Source organism: Phlebotomus argentipes, unplaced genomic scaffold (genome assembly GCF_947086385.1).
Source record: "Phlebotomus argentipes unplaced genomic scaffold, Phlebotomus argentipes genome assembly contig_5, whole genome shotgun sequence".
Lineage (NCBI taxonomy): Eukaryota > Metazoa > Arthropoda > Insecta > Diptera > Psychodidae > Phlebotomus > Phlebotomus argentipes.
Window position 1 is genome coordinate 7449552 of NW_026776165.1, and position 19070 is coordinate 7468621.

The 19070-nt window shown below is 43.9% G+C and overlaps 1 protein-coding gene across 1 annotated transcript; it reads left to right on the top strand.

Annotated features, from left to right (window-relative positions):
- Positions 1-6238: 6238 nt before the first annotated feature.
- On the top strand, positions 6239-18635 carry LOC132265705 (uncharacterized). The gene is made up of 5 exons (XM_059766468.1): positions 6239-6434; positions 13714-13855; positions 15630-15916; positions 16566-16748; positions 16805-18635. Exons 2-5 carry the CDS (start codon positions 13742-13744, stop codon positions 18390-18392), a joined length of 2172 nt encoding a protein of 723 aa, XP_059622451.1. The 5' UTR covers positions 6239-6434; positions 13714-13741; the 3' UTR covers positions 18393-18635.
- Positions 18636-19070: the final 435 nt, after the last annotated feature.

Genomic DNA, 19070 nt, shown 5'->3' on the forward strand with positions numbered 1-19070 from the left:
TATAGCATTTTGATGGAAGAAAAAATTGACTAAACTCTAATTTAATGTATTTTAAGATCAGCGGTTTTTGGTAATTGCGTGAAATAAATTTTTGGACTTTTCATTGTAACAAGATACTCTTAAAAATCCTTTCCTGAAAGATCTTATTAGTGTTCTCAGTGCTTTCTTAATCGAATCCACACCCCTTTAAAGTCTCTATTTAGCTGCCGATGTCTTGTAAATGGCCTTTATGGCTGGCAATAAGACGTCCAGGAATGAAAGAAGCGTTGCAGTGAGTCAAGGGAAGGGAGCAGAAGATCAAGTGGCGTCAAGCCCAGAGGAGTGTGATCTAGTGAGTGTCTTGGACTGGGTCAAGCAATACAAATTGCAGCTGGTAAATAAGTACCGTGGCGCGGCAATTTATCCACCGCAGAATCCCAGCGATGATCCAAATTGATTCAACTTACATATACCGCGAATGGGAGGAGATTTCTTTAACAGTTCCTCCACCTTCGCGGCACAGAAATCTGCGCTCTTGCCATGTGAATTATGGTGAGTTTTTCGATGATGATTTACACACTATTCTGCTCACTCTGCTCAAGTGCATCAGACTCCAATCCAATGATGATTAGAAGGAGTTGAGGAAGCAATTTTGGCGGCAGATTTGCCACAACTGTGCGCATACAATTTAAGCTCTTTCGGTTCATCTTCGCGCTGCTCGCGCGCATTAACATCTCCATCGATTAAACTGGAAGAAGAGCCTTCCAATTGAATTCCACCTTCAATCAAGAATGCATTCTGCGCGTGTTTCTGGCGAATAAACATTCAACTTTACTTCCCATCTCTTTGCAATTTTCTGCAGAGAATGGCGAGTGCGGCTCTGCGAGAGCTGCTCTGACCGCTTTTAGCTTCTGGTCACTCTGTGATCCAGCATTCAGTCAGTTTCACGCCACACTTCAAGCCATCTCCTTGGCTCTGCCGCGACGCGCGCTCTTGCACGTGATTTTGCGGGTTTTCTTGTGCTTAATTGCTTGTGATCACACTCGAGTGCCTTTTATCAGAGTTTGATAGTAAAATTCAGTGAATCTGACGGATTCTTTTCACTCGCTGGGCGAGAAAGAGCAAGGAAAAGAGGTATTTTTCGTGATCATGAAGACCTGAAGAATACTTTAATCAGCGATCGTGAGGGAAATTGTGTGATCTTTAGTATTTCCCATACAATTAATGCAATCATGGCAATAAAAGTGTACTTTGTTGCTATGAAGAAATGATGAAAAGTAACAATTTTCATGGCATTCAGTAGTGATCTTCACCGTGTAAGAGATATTCGGTAAAAATTAAGAGTCATAAAATTGCCATTGATAATGAGAAAAAGTGGCAATTATTTTACAATTTTCCCCCATCTAATAAAAGAAATGCTTTCAGTGAAATTTCAGCAATTATTTTTGGTGTGGGAAATGCAATCTTTGAATGATTTTGAGGATATTTCCATGTAAAATGATATTCTAATTAAGAACAGTGATCTTCACTCGATTCTCCCATAATTTTTCCGCACTCATCGGCAAATCTTATCCATTTCATCACATGCGATCGCATGTTTATTCAAATTGTGAGTGACATACGCAATTCTGGACCGAGAAACGGCTGCCGATTGTCGTGCTGTGAAAGCGACACCAATTCTCATGGCGCGCATTCTTTCTCCTGTCGTATAAAAGCAATTCTCAACATAATTTATGCACTCGCGTTCGCGGTTTTTTCTGCATATCGCAGAAAATGAATTTATTTCCCATCCATTTGCCCAATCATTAGAATATGCTAAGAGCCTCTCTACGTCACCAAATTGATTTGTTATTCTTCTGCAATTCACGGGCGATCTTCCAGTGATCTTTCTCGCTTTAATCATGTCTCGCGATCGTGGTGGAAAGTTAATGTGTGGAATTCAAGGATTTCTTCTGGCGACTTCTTTTGCATTTTTTCGGTATATTTCCGACAACATCGACACGTTGGAAATTTATTTCTCTCATGCTTTATACGCACCATTCCAAGAATGCTTATAAGCAGGATCATTTACTTGCCAAGAGCGAGATTAGTATTTAAATTTAGTGAATAAATGCGACGAGTAACTGAATTGTGATGAATATATTAGTAACTAAGTGATCTATTCTTAAGTTTGTAAATTAAATTATAACGCTAACAAGATGACGCGACGTTCGTCTCGATCATGCATAAATACAGTCTAAAATAGAAACGTTAAGGAATTGATATATGCAGTTGTTAAATGGCTTTTAAATATGCTACAGAAAATTTCTTCTAAAAATTTCTGCAATACTTCTCCTTGGCTAATTACTGGTAAGAAGAAGACAATTAATCTCTGACATGGTGAAAAGATCACCAGTGAAATCGGCAAACCGTAAAACAACGTGATTAAATCTGCCGCTCAGGGCAAAAATCACCACTTGAGGAAGTCAAGAAAAGACTCTGTTGTCGATGGATTAATTTCCAGTGGTCTAATGGAAATTCTCACTGGGTTACTGAGATGCCCTCGAGGCAAGATTTGCCCTTTGGCCATGACTTCTGAATGCCATTAAAGTCTTCTGCTTCTTTTCGACGCGATAAGAAAAAAGAACAACACCGAACAGCTGAAGATATCACGTCGTGAGAAGTTTTTTTCTTCCCAACTGATTAACTGACTTGACCGATGCTTTTCACACTGAGAAAAAAACAGTATGAAGACTTTCTTTTCTTGATATGGGCAAATTATAGTTGTGGAAAACCGTAAGAAATTCCCATAAGAATCCTTATAGAAAATCTTGAATTTCTTCCATGATATTTCATGGTTCATTTGCAATGGAAAGTAACACATAAATATAAACATAAGAGACATGATGAATATCACATTAGAATGTCTTAAGAACTCTATTAATTGATAGCATTCTTATACATAAAAATATCAAGTTTCATGGTAAGCATTCTAAAATTCTCTAACTGCAAATGTGATAAGAATGATAAGCGAAACAAGTCAAAACGTCGTAAATCCACACATTTAATTTCGCCACCTTATAAATATATTCAAAGGCATTTAGGAAACACTAAAGTTAGTCATAAGCAAAGTGTTTCAGCATCGCCAAGAAACCTGTCCATCTGCATTATCTCACAGTTGCGATGTTTCGAAGGTGTTCATTTGGGTCACCTCAATTTGCTGCGCGCGATACCGCCAAGAATTAATTGTCTCTGGGCCGAAAAGTCTTGCTGAGGTGAGGAAAAAAATGATGGTCCATTGTTAACGATGGACTTTCTCTGGTCTTGCTCTAAGAAGTTATGCAAAAGGGAAAAGCGTGTGGGCGCAGAGCCTCTTGGGAAGGTCAGTCACCATTCTTTTGCACACCGAGAGACACTTGGTCACTAACTGTATCGCTTGATTGTGCCGCTAATTGTCTTACATGCAACCAATCGTCGATCGATCAATAGTGGGAAAAATTTCCAATATCATGTTATCTCAGCTGAAGCCAGAGAGAGGATAATGAGTGGGTAAAAAGTGACCCAGAGAGAATATTTCCACCATCGCCACTGTGACGGGGAAATTGTGGACACTCTCAATGTGATCGTGAGAGTGATCCTCAAGTTTAAACGTTCCAAATTCTTCACACACTGCTCAATTGCTCCATATTTGTGGCGCTGCTCTGCAACTTGTCGTGCATAGAAGTGGTTTGGCGAGCAAGTCGCGGAGAATTGTGCCACTATTTCCTTATATCAGACACACTGAACCGTTAATTTCACCCAGAAGATCAATTTATCGCTGGATATTGATCCACACAAGCAGCATCATAAACATCTTCCATCTTGGGTCATCATTCAAACTTGCCAGGCAAAGAAAAAGACCTCTCTTCATTAGGTCCATTCATGCAATGCGTCCGCTAAAAAGATCGCTACAGAATTTTTGAGGATCAACATTAATTGTTGCTTTCTTCGGTCGGATTGCTGAAATTTGTCGTTAACATTTCGCCGAACTGGTTTCTCGCGATGATCCACGCGCTATTATCGGTCACCCACCCTTTGACAGCTCGTTCGGCAATCGCTGAGGTCAGAGAAATGCTAATGCACGTGTTTCATTGCGTAACTCTGCGCAAATTATCGACCGGTTTCCAGCGCGATCGTGAAGTGGAACAAACCACAAATTGAATGCAATATTTGTGCCACTAAAAGTCATCCATCCTCGTCTCTTCTTCGTCAGGAGGCCCCAATTGTGTCGCCCGAGGCGATGGAAGGCGGTCGGTGAGCCACAAGCATGGGCAACGTCTCGAGTGGTCAGTCAACGTTGAGTCGAGGCTGGAGGAGTGCCGAAGATGGTCGCCATGGCAAGGCCAGAAGCAAGGGCTCACAGGAGAGCTCCCGAACCTTCTACCTGCTCTACCTTATTCACAGGACATGGAATGTCGTTGTGGACACGATGGACTCCAAAGGGAAGAGGTAAGCGCGCGTAGAGCCTTAAGCATTGATCCGACGATGTCGGATGTTATTTAAAGAATTGAATAGGGTTAAATTACCTTTCATTTGCACCCAAAATTACCAAAATCGGTCCAGAAACACCGGAGATTAAGCAAGTTTTAACTTTAATTTATGTTCTGTATAGTTCCTTGGGCAAAAGGGGCAAAAAAATCCCCGTTTCATTGCTCATTTCATTGTTCATTTCACATTACTTCGCAATTTATATTACTACTCTTCCTCTTTGTGCAGATCCCGATGGAGCAGAGGCACTTCTGAAGACTCTGGCGCCCCGAGGAGCAATTTTGAAGATGATGGCTTCGATACGGACATTCATTTTTCCGACTTTGAAGATCAATCGAGTGTTTACGGATCGCAATACTCATTTTGCAGCTGCAGTCACTGCATCGAGGCGAAGGAGATCAACGAGAGTCTCTTTGACTACCCAACGGCGACCAGGTGAGCGCCACCTGTTCTGATCTAGCTAAAGCACACCCAATTGTGGCGATCTGGGCGCAATTTCACTGTCGAATCGTGAGATATTTTCCCACAAAACTTTCGCTATAGTGATCGTTTTTCATTTCATTCTCGGGGAGAAATTTGGTCAAAGTCATTCCAACTGCAATTCCATAAATCTTTTCTCTGCACAGAGAGGAAATGAGTGAAATGCTCACGTGACGATCAATAGTGATCGCAATCGAACATTAATCCCGCGAAGTCATCAACTTCTCTCGCTCTTCCATCTCCCAATCTTCGCGTTATGTAAGCTGAGATCCGCGAGGATCGCGATTCTTTCCCATTTCACCCATGAGGATGGCGATCGTGCAAGGTCACTCTTGTTTATTTTTCGCGTGTCGCCGGACTGATGAGTCTCTCCTGCTGCATTAATTGCATAATCCCCCGGAGGCGCGGATGACAGTTTTTGCGCACACACACGATCGCGATCGATGAACCCGCAGAATCGATCTCATGGCATTACATTCCCTCACCTAATGAGGTATTAATTCAACACATAAATTTCATCCTTGCTGAATTATTGATCTCGTTTTTTCTCCCGATCATAGATGTAGAATTGTGATCTGTGTGCGATCGTGCATTCCTTGAAAGCGCTAAAGGCACTTTCTGACATCGAGAGCACTTCTCAAGTGTGTTCTTCGTTGTGCTGAAGTACCTTCAAGCGTGATCTTCTCGATTTTCAAGTGTTTTTCTCCAAATATGTGATGATAAAAAATTGAAAAATACAATTTTTTATCTATGTTAAATGACCTTAACCGTCTGGAAAACGGTCACAATGAATATATTTAGAACTCGTTCGACAAAATTACCCACAATTTTCATAATGACAGCGGTTTTTTCGCCCAAATTCTCGATCAGCGCGATCGCTCATCTCATCAATGAGGGCCACCATAGCGTGCCTCGGGGAGGAAGTCGTAAATTACCTAGTGATATTGATAATATGAATAAGTAATGACATGGGAAGGCGCAATGGCGAAAAGTGAAGCTGCAAAACTGGCTGATCATCGATCGCCGTATGGTCGCAAAGTTTGGATCTTCAGATCACAGTTGGGGAGGGAAAATGGAGAAATTTATGGGATTGCTGTGACAAAAACACTGCAGAGAGATAATTCCATTTGATATTAATTACTCTCTCGCCGTCTCAGCTGTGATTTGGCGTCTCACTCGCGATCGTACGTGATCGTGGCAACAGGTGGCGGGCTTCACGGTGAGTGGCCACACGATCGCGCTCCACCACGCGAAATGAAGAGCGGTTAGTTTACAGTGAGATGTGACTGGAGTCGCACGTGAGGCAATCGTCTGTCGAAGTGGGAAGACATAGTGATCTTGCAGTGATCTCTGTGATCGATTGCAATCAATTGATAAGATCGGATTGAGTGACTGGGAATCTTTTTTCCCCCGAAAACACTGTGAATTATTGGATACATTTCACTTTTCAAGCTGATCATCAAACTAAGGTGACTATTATTTAATAATTTCATTTTGTAAAGAGTGATCTTTCACCTGAAGAGATTCTGTTGGTATAGAAATTTTGGCGTGAATTTCCTCGCAAAATCCACCGCTGAAAGAGAGTGAAACGGAAGAGGAGGAAATTTAATGATGGAATTACTTAACGGTAAAGCGTTCCGAGATGATCAAGAGATTTTTATGATCGCTCCAAAGAGGAAAATGTCTTTCTGTCGAATATTCTCCCACCGAGAAAACCGCATACATAGAATTCTACGCCGCACAGAATCTCTAGTATGAGAGATAGAAGTATGGCCACGAGGAACCCGTTAATGATCATCTATTGATCGCGACTCACGATCGCGATCATTTTGCAACTGTACATCGTTACAAATTTTCATATTTGTTATTCAATGCGAAGAGAGAAGTGAATTTGGGTCTCACTGGGCACTTCTTTCACTGATTACACGCACCTTCTGAAGTGCTAATGATCGTGTGAGGATCATTACCGAAAAAAGTGATCTTCATAAGTGGAGGGATCTCATTTCATTTTCATCAGAAGCACGATCTCTGACTAATTTACCTGTCTCTCTGCATGAGATTTGCTGCAATTTTGTGCCTCTCTGGAAAACTTCCACGCTTTTATGATCGCTCTTTTTTAATTTCTTCATTATGCTAATTATAATTGCAAAATAGCCAAAGTGTATCTTGCGGACTCTCTTTCTTCACTTTGTGTCATGTCCGAAATGTCTTTTGTAATTTTTGTCTCGCGAAAAACAACTTTGAGGATCCATAGCAGAAAGATCCACGAGATCATTTAAAAACTGATTAAGAACAAGCTTTAAATGCCACTTTGGCAAGTCAATTGAAGGCGGTCGCGGTGAAAAGAAAGCCTCAAATTGAACTAAATTCCTATTTAGAGCCCAACAATTCTTGTTTGTTCTGCAGAAATCCATGTCAATTCGCCGTGATCTCAAATGCAAGAGAATGATCACGCATCATGTGAATCCATCGCGTATACGCGCAATTCAATGGCAAAGAGATGTAATTTTACACAATTTCTTCAATCCCTGTTTCGCGCTCTCTCGCTGGCTCTTTTTTCTTGGTCGCCCTCGAGTTCTTCAGCCTCTCTCGCCATTGGTTTTTAGTGTGGAATCACAATTATTTTGTTGCAGCTGCCATTAGTGGGATAACTGTAAGCCTCTCCGGGCGTCTTTGGTCCGCGATTGCGGCCTTCTCAGCTGGAGGAGATTCTTTCAGATCATTTCCTTCTAACTGTTCAATTTGGAAGCGCGCGCGCGCGAGTTGATTTGCATAAGACATTCTCAGCAATCAATAGCCACACGTATGAGAATTGTCGCGATGTGAGACTGAGGATCAAGAAATCCTTCAAAAATTGAGAGCAGAAGCCAATTGACTTGCTAATGCTGTAGCACATTAGGCAATGATCCCGTTCTCAATGTCGCGTAACTCACAGATCTCTTTTTGTTGCCACTGGTTTTCTTTGAGAAAGAGCGCCATTTGACCTCAAAATTCGTTGGCAAAGGCGAAAAAACACTGGATGCTCGATGGACTGTGACCAAAACAGCGATTGAGTCACGTGCAGTGCATCGGAAGCTGCACAAAAGACACTTTTGTCAATAGATCACCGTATTCTCTTGGCCTGATTGGGGCATTGCGATTGTTCCATTCATTTGTGCGGCGAATTGCGCATTGGCAGTGCAGAAAAGATCTATTTTTATCCAATTTGCTCGATGATGTTGCCCAATTAAAAGCCAATTGGCTGCAGAGAGGGAGAATAGGTAACAGTGGACGTGGGTTAAATAGCACCAGCAACAATTTACTTCAATTCTCTGTATAGGAAGTTTGGAATCAGAGGCAAAATGTTCAGTGCCAATGTACAAAACAAAGCCATAAAACTTTAAGGATCAATTAAAGAATGCTGCTAATTAATTTTGTAATCACTGTTCATTTGTTTGCAACCTTGTTTTTTTTATTCTCTCCAAATTCAACAGTTGACGAACTTTTTGGGCCATAATTCATTCTTTCTCTCCTCAATTACCATTTCTTTGGCACAGCCAGTATTCGGCAATTGAAATGATGTCTTTCTCTGGCTGAAAAACCTCTCAAAATGCATAAAATTTTCGAAAGTGCCAAATTGACTGCTCGTGCCGCAAAAAAGTTGTACAGCACGCTTATTGATTTCTTGAAAATCAAAATAATACAACTTACTCAGCACGGCATTTCTCAAGATACATTCTTTTCCTGTGGCAAACAATTTGGAAATGGTATTCTTTCATTTGTGCGTTCGAGGGGAGAAAATTAGAGTCACGAAGTGCCTCATTGTTCTCTTATTTCCTCTCTGGATGGTTCTTGAAGAGGTTCTCCGAGACACATGTTTAAGAATTCCTCACGTGATCCATCGTAATTTATACACATTGTCTTGTCTGTTCTTTGTCGCCAGAGGAGCGCTCTTTGAAGATGATGCTGACTGTTTGGGGTCAAAAATGTTGTGGGGAAGAGTTCTCACTATCAATTCAAGTGTAATTGGCACTTTTACAAGACGTGCATTCCCGTGAAAAAGGGGAGGAGATTTCAGACGCGTCACTGAGCCGCCAAAATAGGCAACAAATCGCGCACATTTGCATTTCACATGACGACACATTTTGCGTTTGTTGCAAATTTGCCATTCAGCGCTTAGATCAATCATAAAAATTACCTTTGTCATGTGTCACTGAATGAGGGAATAAATTTCACTGCAAATTGTTGCCGCTTGTCATTGTGATCGGAAAAGAGCAATAAAATGCTGGAGATGAAAAGCGAAAGAGGTGGAAAAAAGTGCAGAACGAAGGCTGAGAGCTCTGGCCGCATGCTGGCGTGCATCGAGGGGGAATATCAATTACACAGAGTGCCTCTGCGCCCAACTGGGAGGACTGAGAGCTCAGCAGAAGAGCTGCAAAGTCATTTTCAGCGGTTGCACAATAACTCGCGGGATGGAGAAAGATCCGCGGGAATTGTATGCAAAGATCTCTTGGCTTTTGTGCGTCTGATGAAAAATCACGATTGAAAAATTCCCACACAATTCGCCAACGTGTCCATCAAAATATTTAATATTTTACACGTTGAGACAGACGTGGAATTGATCATGAACGTCAAGAAGAGTCCCTTGAGAGCTTCTTAACGTTTTTCCCGATGATTTGTGTGCTTCGCTATTGTCATGGGAGAACGCGAAAATGGACTGTAAATTGTGTGTCTTTCACGCTTGACGGATAAAAGGAAGCACACATACAACATTCTGTATGAGGAAAAACCGCCAGGTTTCTTCAAGGCTCTTTTTTTTCGTAACGAACGCGTCTTCTCTGCACGTCACTTTCTCAGCCAATTTTCTCCGGTGCAGAGAACCATAAGAACAATTATCTGCTTATCTAATTATAGCAGTGATATTTTCTCAGCGCTCCCGAGAACGTGATGTTTATGCAAATACGCGTGAAGATTCTCCACCTGTTACTCTCGATCCCTCATCGTCACGCTCCGGCGACTTCTGGACGCTGGTCTCTTTGTGTCTTCCGGGAAGAGAGTATCAGCGGTGGCCAGAGGCCTCAGACTGTGAGAGAGGCGCATAAAAAGCCGCGCGAAGAAGTGGATTAAGAAGTGCCCAAGTCAATGGCCGACTAGAGGGAATTGTTGCAAGATGAGAAGCATTCTTAGGCTCTCACGTGCCGAAGGCGGAGCCGAGACAATTCATCATGATATTGATTCATTTGTCGCCATGTCACGTGTGTCGAAGGGCATTGACATCGCGCGCCCACCCAAAGAAGGGCCACAAGAATGCGAAAAAGGTGCACAATTAAAGTGATTAAAATCCCTTCGAATCAATCTCTGGCATCTCAAGTCGATCGAACCCAAGATCGAACCTCATTAAGTGTGTGGCTGCAATTAATCTTCGCACTGTGCGGAGTTTCCATTTCAAGCCAATGACCAACGCATCGCGCAAGAACCGTTGCCAGCTTCCCCAGATGTACACTGAAATGTGGAGAGATTCTAGCGGCCACGGTGCATCCTAACGGTCACCATACTCGTCCCATTTGACACGGTCGTCACTCCGAAATGACCCAAATTGGCTTCCTGGAAAGTGCAAATCGCATTCAGTGATTATTTGAGATCTTCCAAGAACTGATGGCGGAAATGGACGCACCGAAATTGCATAAGAGAGTGGCTTTTCACACATTTCTCGGTTTCATCTCATGTCATTTCTCGCCAGAGATGACGACGATAATGAAGGCAAGACAAGAGTTGACTTGAGAGCAAATTGTCACTAAATTGCACAATTAAACCTCTTTGCCTCACTCGGATCTCAAGTTGTATCTCTGCCATCGCTGAGATGCAATTGTTAGGCTCTTGAGGTGATCTCGGGAATGAAACGTAGTTCAGCTAAGCGCACCCAGTCATGCGAAACACTAAAGAGACCGCCAACGAGCATACTGCATATGGTGTATTATGTTTAAGTCTAAGAATGGGCGGGACATCTTTGTGGGCGGAGCCTATTTACCTTTTCTTCAGTGCAGCACTTTAATGGGCAGTATTTTTGCCAAATTACAGTCCTTTTAATTATGTTTTAATTCTGTGGTTTTGATACGCTTTTTTGAGCAATTCCAGAGTAATTGCAGAGGAAATGACTGGAAATGTCACACAAGGCAAAGTTAATGACTGTGATTTGTCCACTGTATTGTAAAATTACATTTGACAAAAATAATGGCTTTGGAAAGTGAAGAAATTAGTTTGTGGGGACACAAAGAAAGAAGTGAAATATCGCACTTTCCATCCAACCACCCTTAAATATTTGCCCTCCAGGGGAAAAACCACTCAAGATCACCGTCTTTGTCGCCTTCCAGCCATTGCCAAGTGTCATAAATGTGGCTCATTGTGCGGCTGGGAATGCCAAGTTGCGCCAGGTTAAGTGATTTAGAAGCGCGCGCGATGGGAGTTTTGCCGCAAAGGCGGTTACTATTTACAATAAATGGGTATAATGATGCTAATAAAAAGGGCAATTAAATTGCAATTTCACTTGCATTGTCTCATCGCGACGCCGACGCGGAGACGAACACACGCCACAAATAAAAGTGGCGCAGAGACACTGTCTTGTCTGATCCTCTGGCGTGAGATCTTCCATGGTTAAGTAACTCGATGAAGATGTTTATTGGATGTCACAGGAGTGGATTTTCGCGAGGAGAAATCAGGGATTTCAAGAACAGGGTCATTAATCCATCCCAAATACCTTTCTTTAGTCAATGAACTCACCTCTTTTCTCTAACATACTTGGCGTTCTCTGTGCATAATTTCCATTGGAGTTGTGCTTGATAAAAACCCCACAAACAAGATGAAGAATTCCACTTGTATTCGTTTATCTAAATTACCCTATTCATAGGCTGAAAAAGCATTAAGCAAATGCGCCTCTCGGCAAGGAAATTGTTTGTAAAAAAAAACACAGAAGAAACATTTTTTTTCTTCTTTCAGCCCACAATAACAAATAATATGTGTATCAAAAATAATTTCTTAGCACTCTACACGTGTTTTCCGGTTGGTAGGAAAGAGAAAAATTGTGAAGAAATGCATTGAAATTTATGCGAATTTCCGCAACTATGACGCCATCATTTCAATTTCTCACCCATTCTCCTCAAAAAAAAAAAAAACGTATAAAACAGGTGCACTTTTGTAACACAGTTTGCCTATAATGGGATCTTTTGCCAAATGAGGCGCGATGAAAGTGTCGCAAAACATGTGTGGAAGTTGTGCCGAAATTTGCGAAGAAAGCGAAAATGGGTGAATTTGTCATCTTGAGTGCTTTGAGTGCACTTTGCAGAAAAATGGACTATCAAAATTGCTGTTTTCGCGATGACAGTGGCAGATTGTGCACTTGAGAGTCAGAAAAGCTTGTGAATAGGCCATAAAAGTGTGGAACACAATGAAGCACTTCATGAAAGTTTGTATGAGATGATATCATGGGCGCAGGTTTTTGAAAGTAATTCGCCCGCCACAGGAGTCTAATTTAATTACTGGCATGACATTGCGCGTCTCACGTCAAGTGTTCTTCTCAATTTTGCGCTGCGATTATCGGCGAAATTGAATAGGAGCTGTGCGTCAAGAGAAAGATGAGGTGAGAGCAAAGCCCTGCGGAGACACTATTGACCCGCTTTGACTACCGAATTCACCAGCAAATTCAAATGGAATTCCGCTAAATTATCTCTTCACTTAGCGATGGCATTTCTATGACCCGATGGCGCCGCAAGCGGCCCACTTTGATCGCGCGGGGTCGCGGAGAAAGTGCTCAATCGATGATCGCACAAATGCATTGGCCAATTGCACGCCATCACGATCACAATAGATCGATGTTTGGAGTTCCCACGCAATTGCAGCGGTCAATTTGGGTGAAAGTCCGGCGATCGTGGAGTCCTCGTGCGCCATCGGACGACACATTTCGAATTCAAAAACGCAACGGTCTGCGAATGGACTCTCACTGACCCCACCAGAGTTGAGCAATATATAATACAAAAAGGTGGCGTAAATAATTTTTATTTGTTATTTCTCATGCCATCCGTGACTTTTCATCGCTTCTAGAGGCCCTCTTGTTCTGCAAATCGCCACTCTTTTTTGTACGCGCGCTCTTTGTGGCGAATATAGAGTGGCCGATTTCTGCTTCCTGCTTATTATGAGCACTTTTGGATTTCCTGAATGGAAGATTTTCCCCAAAATCTCGATGGCCATCGCACCAGAGATTGTGTTACTTCTCTAGGGCATTATTAAAATGCGATCGCATTTGCATGTCATTTTCTTAGGCAGTATCTCTTGGCATTAAATAGATGATGAATTGGTGTGCTCAATTTCAATAATTCCTATTCAAAAAATATAAATATCATTCCATGTAAACTGTAAACTGATCTTTTCTGTGGGAACTTTTGAGTGGGAATATTTGCAAAAGCATTTTTTTTTCTTCACAAAATACAACCATTAATCACAGCATGACAAAATATACTGATCGTTGGGAAATTCAACGTGTGAGAATCCATGAAAGTCACTTGTCCTGGATGACTTCCTCCGTTCTTTGCTCTGGCTCTGTTGGTCATCCAACGTGAAACCACATGCCAGAGTGAAAACGGATGTGAGGGAGAAAGACAGACAAAATATGTGACAAATTTCTGGAGCGAAACGTAGCAAATTTCCCTGCAACTCCGCGCCAATATTCACTTAGGCATTGCAATAAAGATTTTTTTCCATTTTTCCTACCTTTTCCAGTGAGACCACGGACGAGAGGAGGAGAACGATGGCGCCTAGCGCCGGAAAGAGCGTCCCAGGCACTCAATCCCTGATGCGATCTGCCTCGCAGGACATGTCATCGGAGATCCTCATCGGCTGGCCACCCAACAATGGCCTAAAGGTATGAGAAAATGCTGTGCAGAAATGCATAAATATCAATCGAGCGCGCGCGCGAAACTGATCTGAATGACAATGGAAGCCACAGTGAAAGTCAATCTTTCTTTCAACCAATCATTCACACTTCACCTGCCGCGGGATTAATTAATATTTGATGGAAAATGACTTCTGCAGAAGAAATCAGTAAAAAAAGGGGACAAACATTACCGCAAAGATAAATATTAATAGCTTCTAGGGCGGATTGACTTTGAGTGATTAGCACAAATGAGTTCCTTTCTTAACTCACGATATCGCTAATCAAATAATAACTTTGACTTGCTAAATGGTGGGTATATTCAGCGTATACAAGAGAAATTGTCTCCTTTCTAGATCAAATTTCAATGGCTTCAGAAGTCCAGAAAAGAATCGAATTTGCCACTGTCAAATTTGTAATCTTGAAATCTTGATATTTGGTGGCTTGGATAGATAGTTCAAGACAGACAATTTCTCTGGTTATCAATTTGTTACCATTGTCTTGGATTTTTCAATTATTCTTGGAAAAAAAACCATTAATCGTAATGAGATGAATATGATGGAAAGCTTTTAAGTGGAAATGAATATCCGAGTGCAATTTATCAAGACAAGATAATGAGCATAAATGATTTTGAGGCTGATTATGCCACATTATCAAGTCGTCTGTGCTGCCATTCAATGCGTCTTGTGTACAAACAATGCATGTCTGGAGGATCTGATGATTAGTGTGATCGTGGGAGTCTAAAAACCACCTGTTTGCAGTCGATTTTCGTGCTAATTGATGTCCTAAATGGAGAAATAATTGTGGAGAAAGAAGAATTCACGAGAGACTCTTGAATTATAACTCAGCCCCGATTGTTTCTCATTAGCCTCCAATTCAATCCTATATATTTTACCCAGCTTCTCAGCCCTTTTTGACATCACACACCGACAATTATCAAATGATGTGAATTGTCTGGGCAATTTTCCATTCCCATACTGAAGTGGGTGTGAGATGAATTAAATTTCTACCTTCTTGGAGTGCGTCTCCATTTTTTTTTCTTCTTCTCCGCCGCCGCCACTCGTTGTGGATGCACTTCAAAAAAAAATACCATCAGCGCTCATCAAGATGTTGGAAAAACGCATTTGATGCGTTTGCTTGTAACAATGAAAGAAAATTACTCGTCTTGTGCACACATACATTTCATAATTTTCTCTCTAATTGACTGCGATCTTGCACTTTTCATGCATTCACTTGGAAATTTTCTTTGAGAAGCGCACTTGTGCGATCGCGATCATGGCAATTTGCCCTCCTCAATGTTGATTTTGGTTGATTGACTTTGATGTTTCAATGTGCGATCGAGTGGGAAAACTTATGCACTGGCATTTTGCATGATTTTCGCCGATGAATTGTTGAATGCTTTTCACCTGCTGGACAGTGGAAACCGCGCGCGTGGTGTAAAAAATGATTTTCTCTTTCTGTACGGATGGCAAATGAGGCACTCTTTTTTCATGCTGTCTCTCGCGTGAACAAATTGAGACGTGTCACGAAGAAAAATCGCGGGAAGGCGCACATCTGCGTGTCAATGAGGAATGTATCTTGCTTGACGCAAAGAAGACAAGTTAGAAGAAAAAAGTGGTGTGATCTCAATTGTTGCTCAGATCACACTGTTTTTCATTCCTCTCGGCAGCATTAATAGAGTAATTAAAGCCCTGAAAGTTGGGACAAAAACCATGTGCGCATATTGCTGATGGGAAGATTTTCTCTCTTTTTCTCCACCGACCAGGACAATCAGAGGCCACCGGTTTACAACCCTGAGGACTACGTGCAGTCGCTGAAGAAGTACAGCCGGAGGCCGAACGGCGCCTCCAGGTCGATCTATGACAACACTGAGGATAAGACAGATACGATCCGGTCCAAGACATTGCCACCGCCAGCTCTGCGGAGTGGAGAGTACAAAAGCCCCATCCCGGCGCACTCTGACACGGACACTGAGATGACACTGCGCCAGTTTGGCTCCATCACGGATCTGCTCACGAAACTGAGGGCAGATCTCAGGGCGGCATTCCCAAGGTAGGCGGAGCTTCCTAATGGGCGGAGTCTCTCGATTTATCTTCCAAGAAACATCACAGAGCCAACAGAGAGAATAGAATTGTTGCGCGAGTTTTCACTTGAATTTCATATTAAGCATTTCGCAAGCTTACACGAGAACAGATGGATTAGATGAGTTTCCTGTCTTGCGGCACGCTATTAACATCCAGAGAATAATCTTCATCTTAAACCTTAATTAGTGTCACCAACAATGCCGCTAATTTTCCCAGTGCGCGACCCACAAAAGGTCCCAGAGATCGCGATTATCTGTTTTGTCTCTGCACTTAACACAACAAAATATTCCACTAATCTGCCATCTGGGCCGCCTAATCCCTTCACCCATCACAACATGATGAAAGCTGCGAAAGAAAGGCAAATGCTCAGCGTGATCAAGTGAAGACAGATTTGAAATGAAATAATTAATTGAATGTTAATGGGCGGATTTGAATATATTTCTGACACGATGTGAGAGTCTTTGATGCAAATTGAGTATTTCTGAAAGTGTGTGCTCTTGAATTCTGCAAATAAAAAGTGGGTTTTCCAGTGATATTGAACTATTTGTGGCGATTTTAGAGGGATTTAAGCTCTTCAAGTGGCTCAAATTGATAATTTTTGGTCTTCTTCGTTTCAGCTTCGTACAGGAGTTCGTGGCCAGTCCACTGGATGGAGTCAGTCTCTTGCTGGACGTTTTGAGAGCCATTCAGCTTAGCCAGACCAGCACAGCGAGCGGCACTGTTTCCACGCCGGCGTCTCCTGGCCAGAGGAATACCCAGACTTATCAGAGAAGAGCTCTGCTGGATGAATTGGCATGCCTGTGAGTATCTCGCAAAGCCTCCATCGCGTCATGTGTCTAATCTCTGGCGTTTGTAGGCAATGCATCAGCCTTTGCTGCGCCAGGACTTCCGAAGCTGGCATCCGTTTGGGCTCTTCTCCCATCGGATTGCTTCCTCTGGCAGCCGCAGCCACAGGACAGGGCATCAGATCCCGCGTCCTGGCCCTGCAACTCATGACCACAGCCAGTCCCAACGGACACAGTGCAGTCTCTGAGGCTCTGGCCACGCTGAGGCTGCGCTGTGGAGAGCCTGTGCGCTTCCGATTGCTGGTGGGAATGCTGAACAGCGGCGGAGGCAGTGGAGAGCTCCAAACAGTGGGATTGGGTTTCCTGAATAGCTTCCTGGAGAGTGCGGAGAATGTCCAGGAGAGGGTTTACATCCAAGCGGAGCTTCACCAGGCGGGATTTGACACGAGTGGCATGCTGAGGAACCTCCCAACCAGCTCTCCGTGGATGGAGAAGCTCAGAGTGGAGGTGAGACGCTGGGAAGAGGGCAAGATTGACGTGGAGAGACTCCAGAGGCAAGCCAGGGAGGCTGAGAAGATGCGCAGTCAGGTGGTGATCCTCGAGAGGCGAGTGCAGATTGTGCAGGAGGAGAAAGCAGTGCTGACATCAATGGAGCGACGTCTTCAGGAGCGCTGTGCTGAGCTGCAGAGGGAAGTGTTTCGTCTGCAGAACTCCCAGGGCAGTCAAGCCGGCTCGGGCAGTTCCATGGTGAAGATCACACAGCAGGAAAAGCGCCCCATCGCCTTGCCGAGGCAAGTTCCGCCGACACCGCCCAAGACACGCCCTGGTGGTTCCTCAGAGCACGAGGATGAGGGAATCAGCAGCTCAGAGACGGGACAATCCATGAGTCCTGAGCCTCCGCGCGTCCTACCGGTCAGTGAAGCACCGCCGGCTGATGAGGACTCTGGCACGACGATCGAGGAGGTGATTGAGGAGTTGCAGAACATCGTGAGCGATGCCGAGAGGGATTTGCGACGCAGTGGGACCAAAGAGTGTGAAATAGTGCCGGTGAATCTCCTGCCTCAGCCGCCAAGGAAGAGTCGATCTCTGGCCCACTTGATTGCCACGCCCAGCGACGCCGAGGAGAGCGACTATGGTGCCCTGACGCAGCCTCCGAATGACGGCAAGGTGACGCCGTACTGCGAAGAGGAGGACGAGACCAGCAGGGCGTCTCCGTACCGCGGCGGCTCGCGGACGGGCTTCGACACGAGCACCAATCGAGCGATCCTGAACGTGATCATGGACGCGCGTGAGCAGGAGGAGGAGAGCATCCTCCGGCGGCAGCAACGACCTCCGCCGCCGCCGCAACACTTCAACGGCGTCTTCTTCATGGGCGACATGAGCAGCAAATTCCCCAAGGCGTCCGTGGGCAAGTCCAAGAGCATGGACAGGATGCAGGGCTACGGCCTCGACACGATGGTGGACATCGTCGTGGCGCCGGACGCGCAGAAGATGCGGCCGCCCGTGGCGTGCAGCCTGCACGCGCCGGCGGGCTTCAAGATCAAGACGGGCCACGTGAACGCCGGCCTGTACTCGGGATCCCACCTGGTGCGCGAGAACATGCGCGCCCACTCGAACCAGGGCTCGCGCCTCACGGATCTGCCCTCGGGCCTCTATTGAGCCCCTGCGGACTCTCCTCCTCTGTGCAATACACGGTGATGGCCTTCCTCTGCATCTCTCCCGGGACACACTGTAGTTAGGTTTAGGGCAGCTCTGTCTAGCGCTAGGCTTTTGCGGCTCTGCCTCGCAGGAGCCTCATTAAGTGGATTATCTTCATCTCAAGCATAAACTCTAATAGCTTTAGTTGTGCGTGCAAAATTGTATTGTCTTGTTTAAAACACTCTGATGCAAATATATGATAAAACTGTGTGACTCTCTGTTGGCAACAAGTTTTCACCTGGAAAAGCGCCGAGTTCGTGCCTGGCAAAAAGCTCCCACTTGTAATTTCCGATAATTTGCTTTCACCCTCGAAGGCGGGGAAGAAAAGAGATTTTCTAGGTCATCGATATACAGCCATATTTGCGGGGCGCAGGACGAAGTCATTTATTCAAATTGAACGTGTCTGTGATGATTATTAAGCGAATGACGGGGGAGAGACGCTTTTTCTAACTTCCACGGAAGCCTTGCATGTCGTGACGCTTTTTCACCCTCGCGCCCTTCGCGTCGTGGATGCAGCTTTCAGTTGCGTGAGTGGAAAAGAACAACCGTTTCCTCAACTATTCAGATTATTTCACTTCAAGTCAGAGTTGACACACAAGATTGTCTAATCAGAAATTCTTTTATTTCTGCATTTCTACT

What these genes read in the sequence shown, in the direction of transcription:
- LOC132265705 (XM_059766468.1), top strand. Translation starts at nt 13,742, where the DNA reads ATGGCGCCTAGCGCCGGAAAGAGCGTCCCAGGCACTCAATCCCTGATG. An exon ending in CTCAGGGCGGCATTCCCAAG is followed by an intron (nt 15,917 to 16,565) that starts GTAGGCGGAGCT and finishes TCTTCGTTTCAG; the next exon opens with CTTCGTACAGGAGTTCGTGG. An exon ending in CTGGATGAATTGGCATGCCT is followed by an intron (nt 16,749 to 16,804) that starts GTGAGTATCTCG and finishes TGGCGTTTGTAG; the next exon opens with GCAATGCATCAGCCTTTGCT.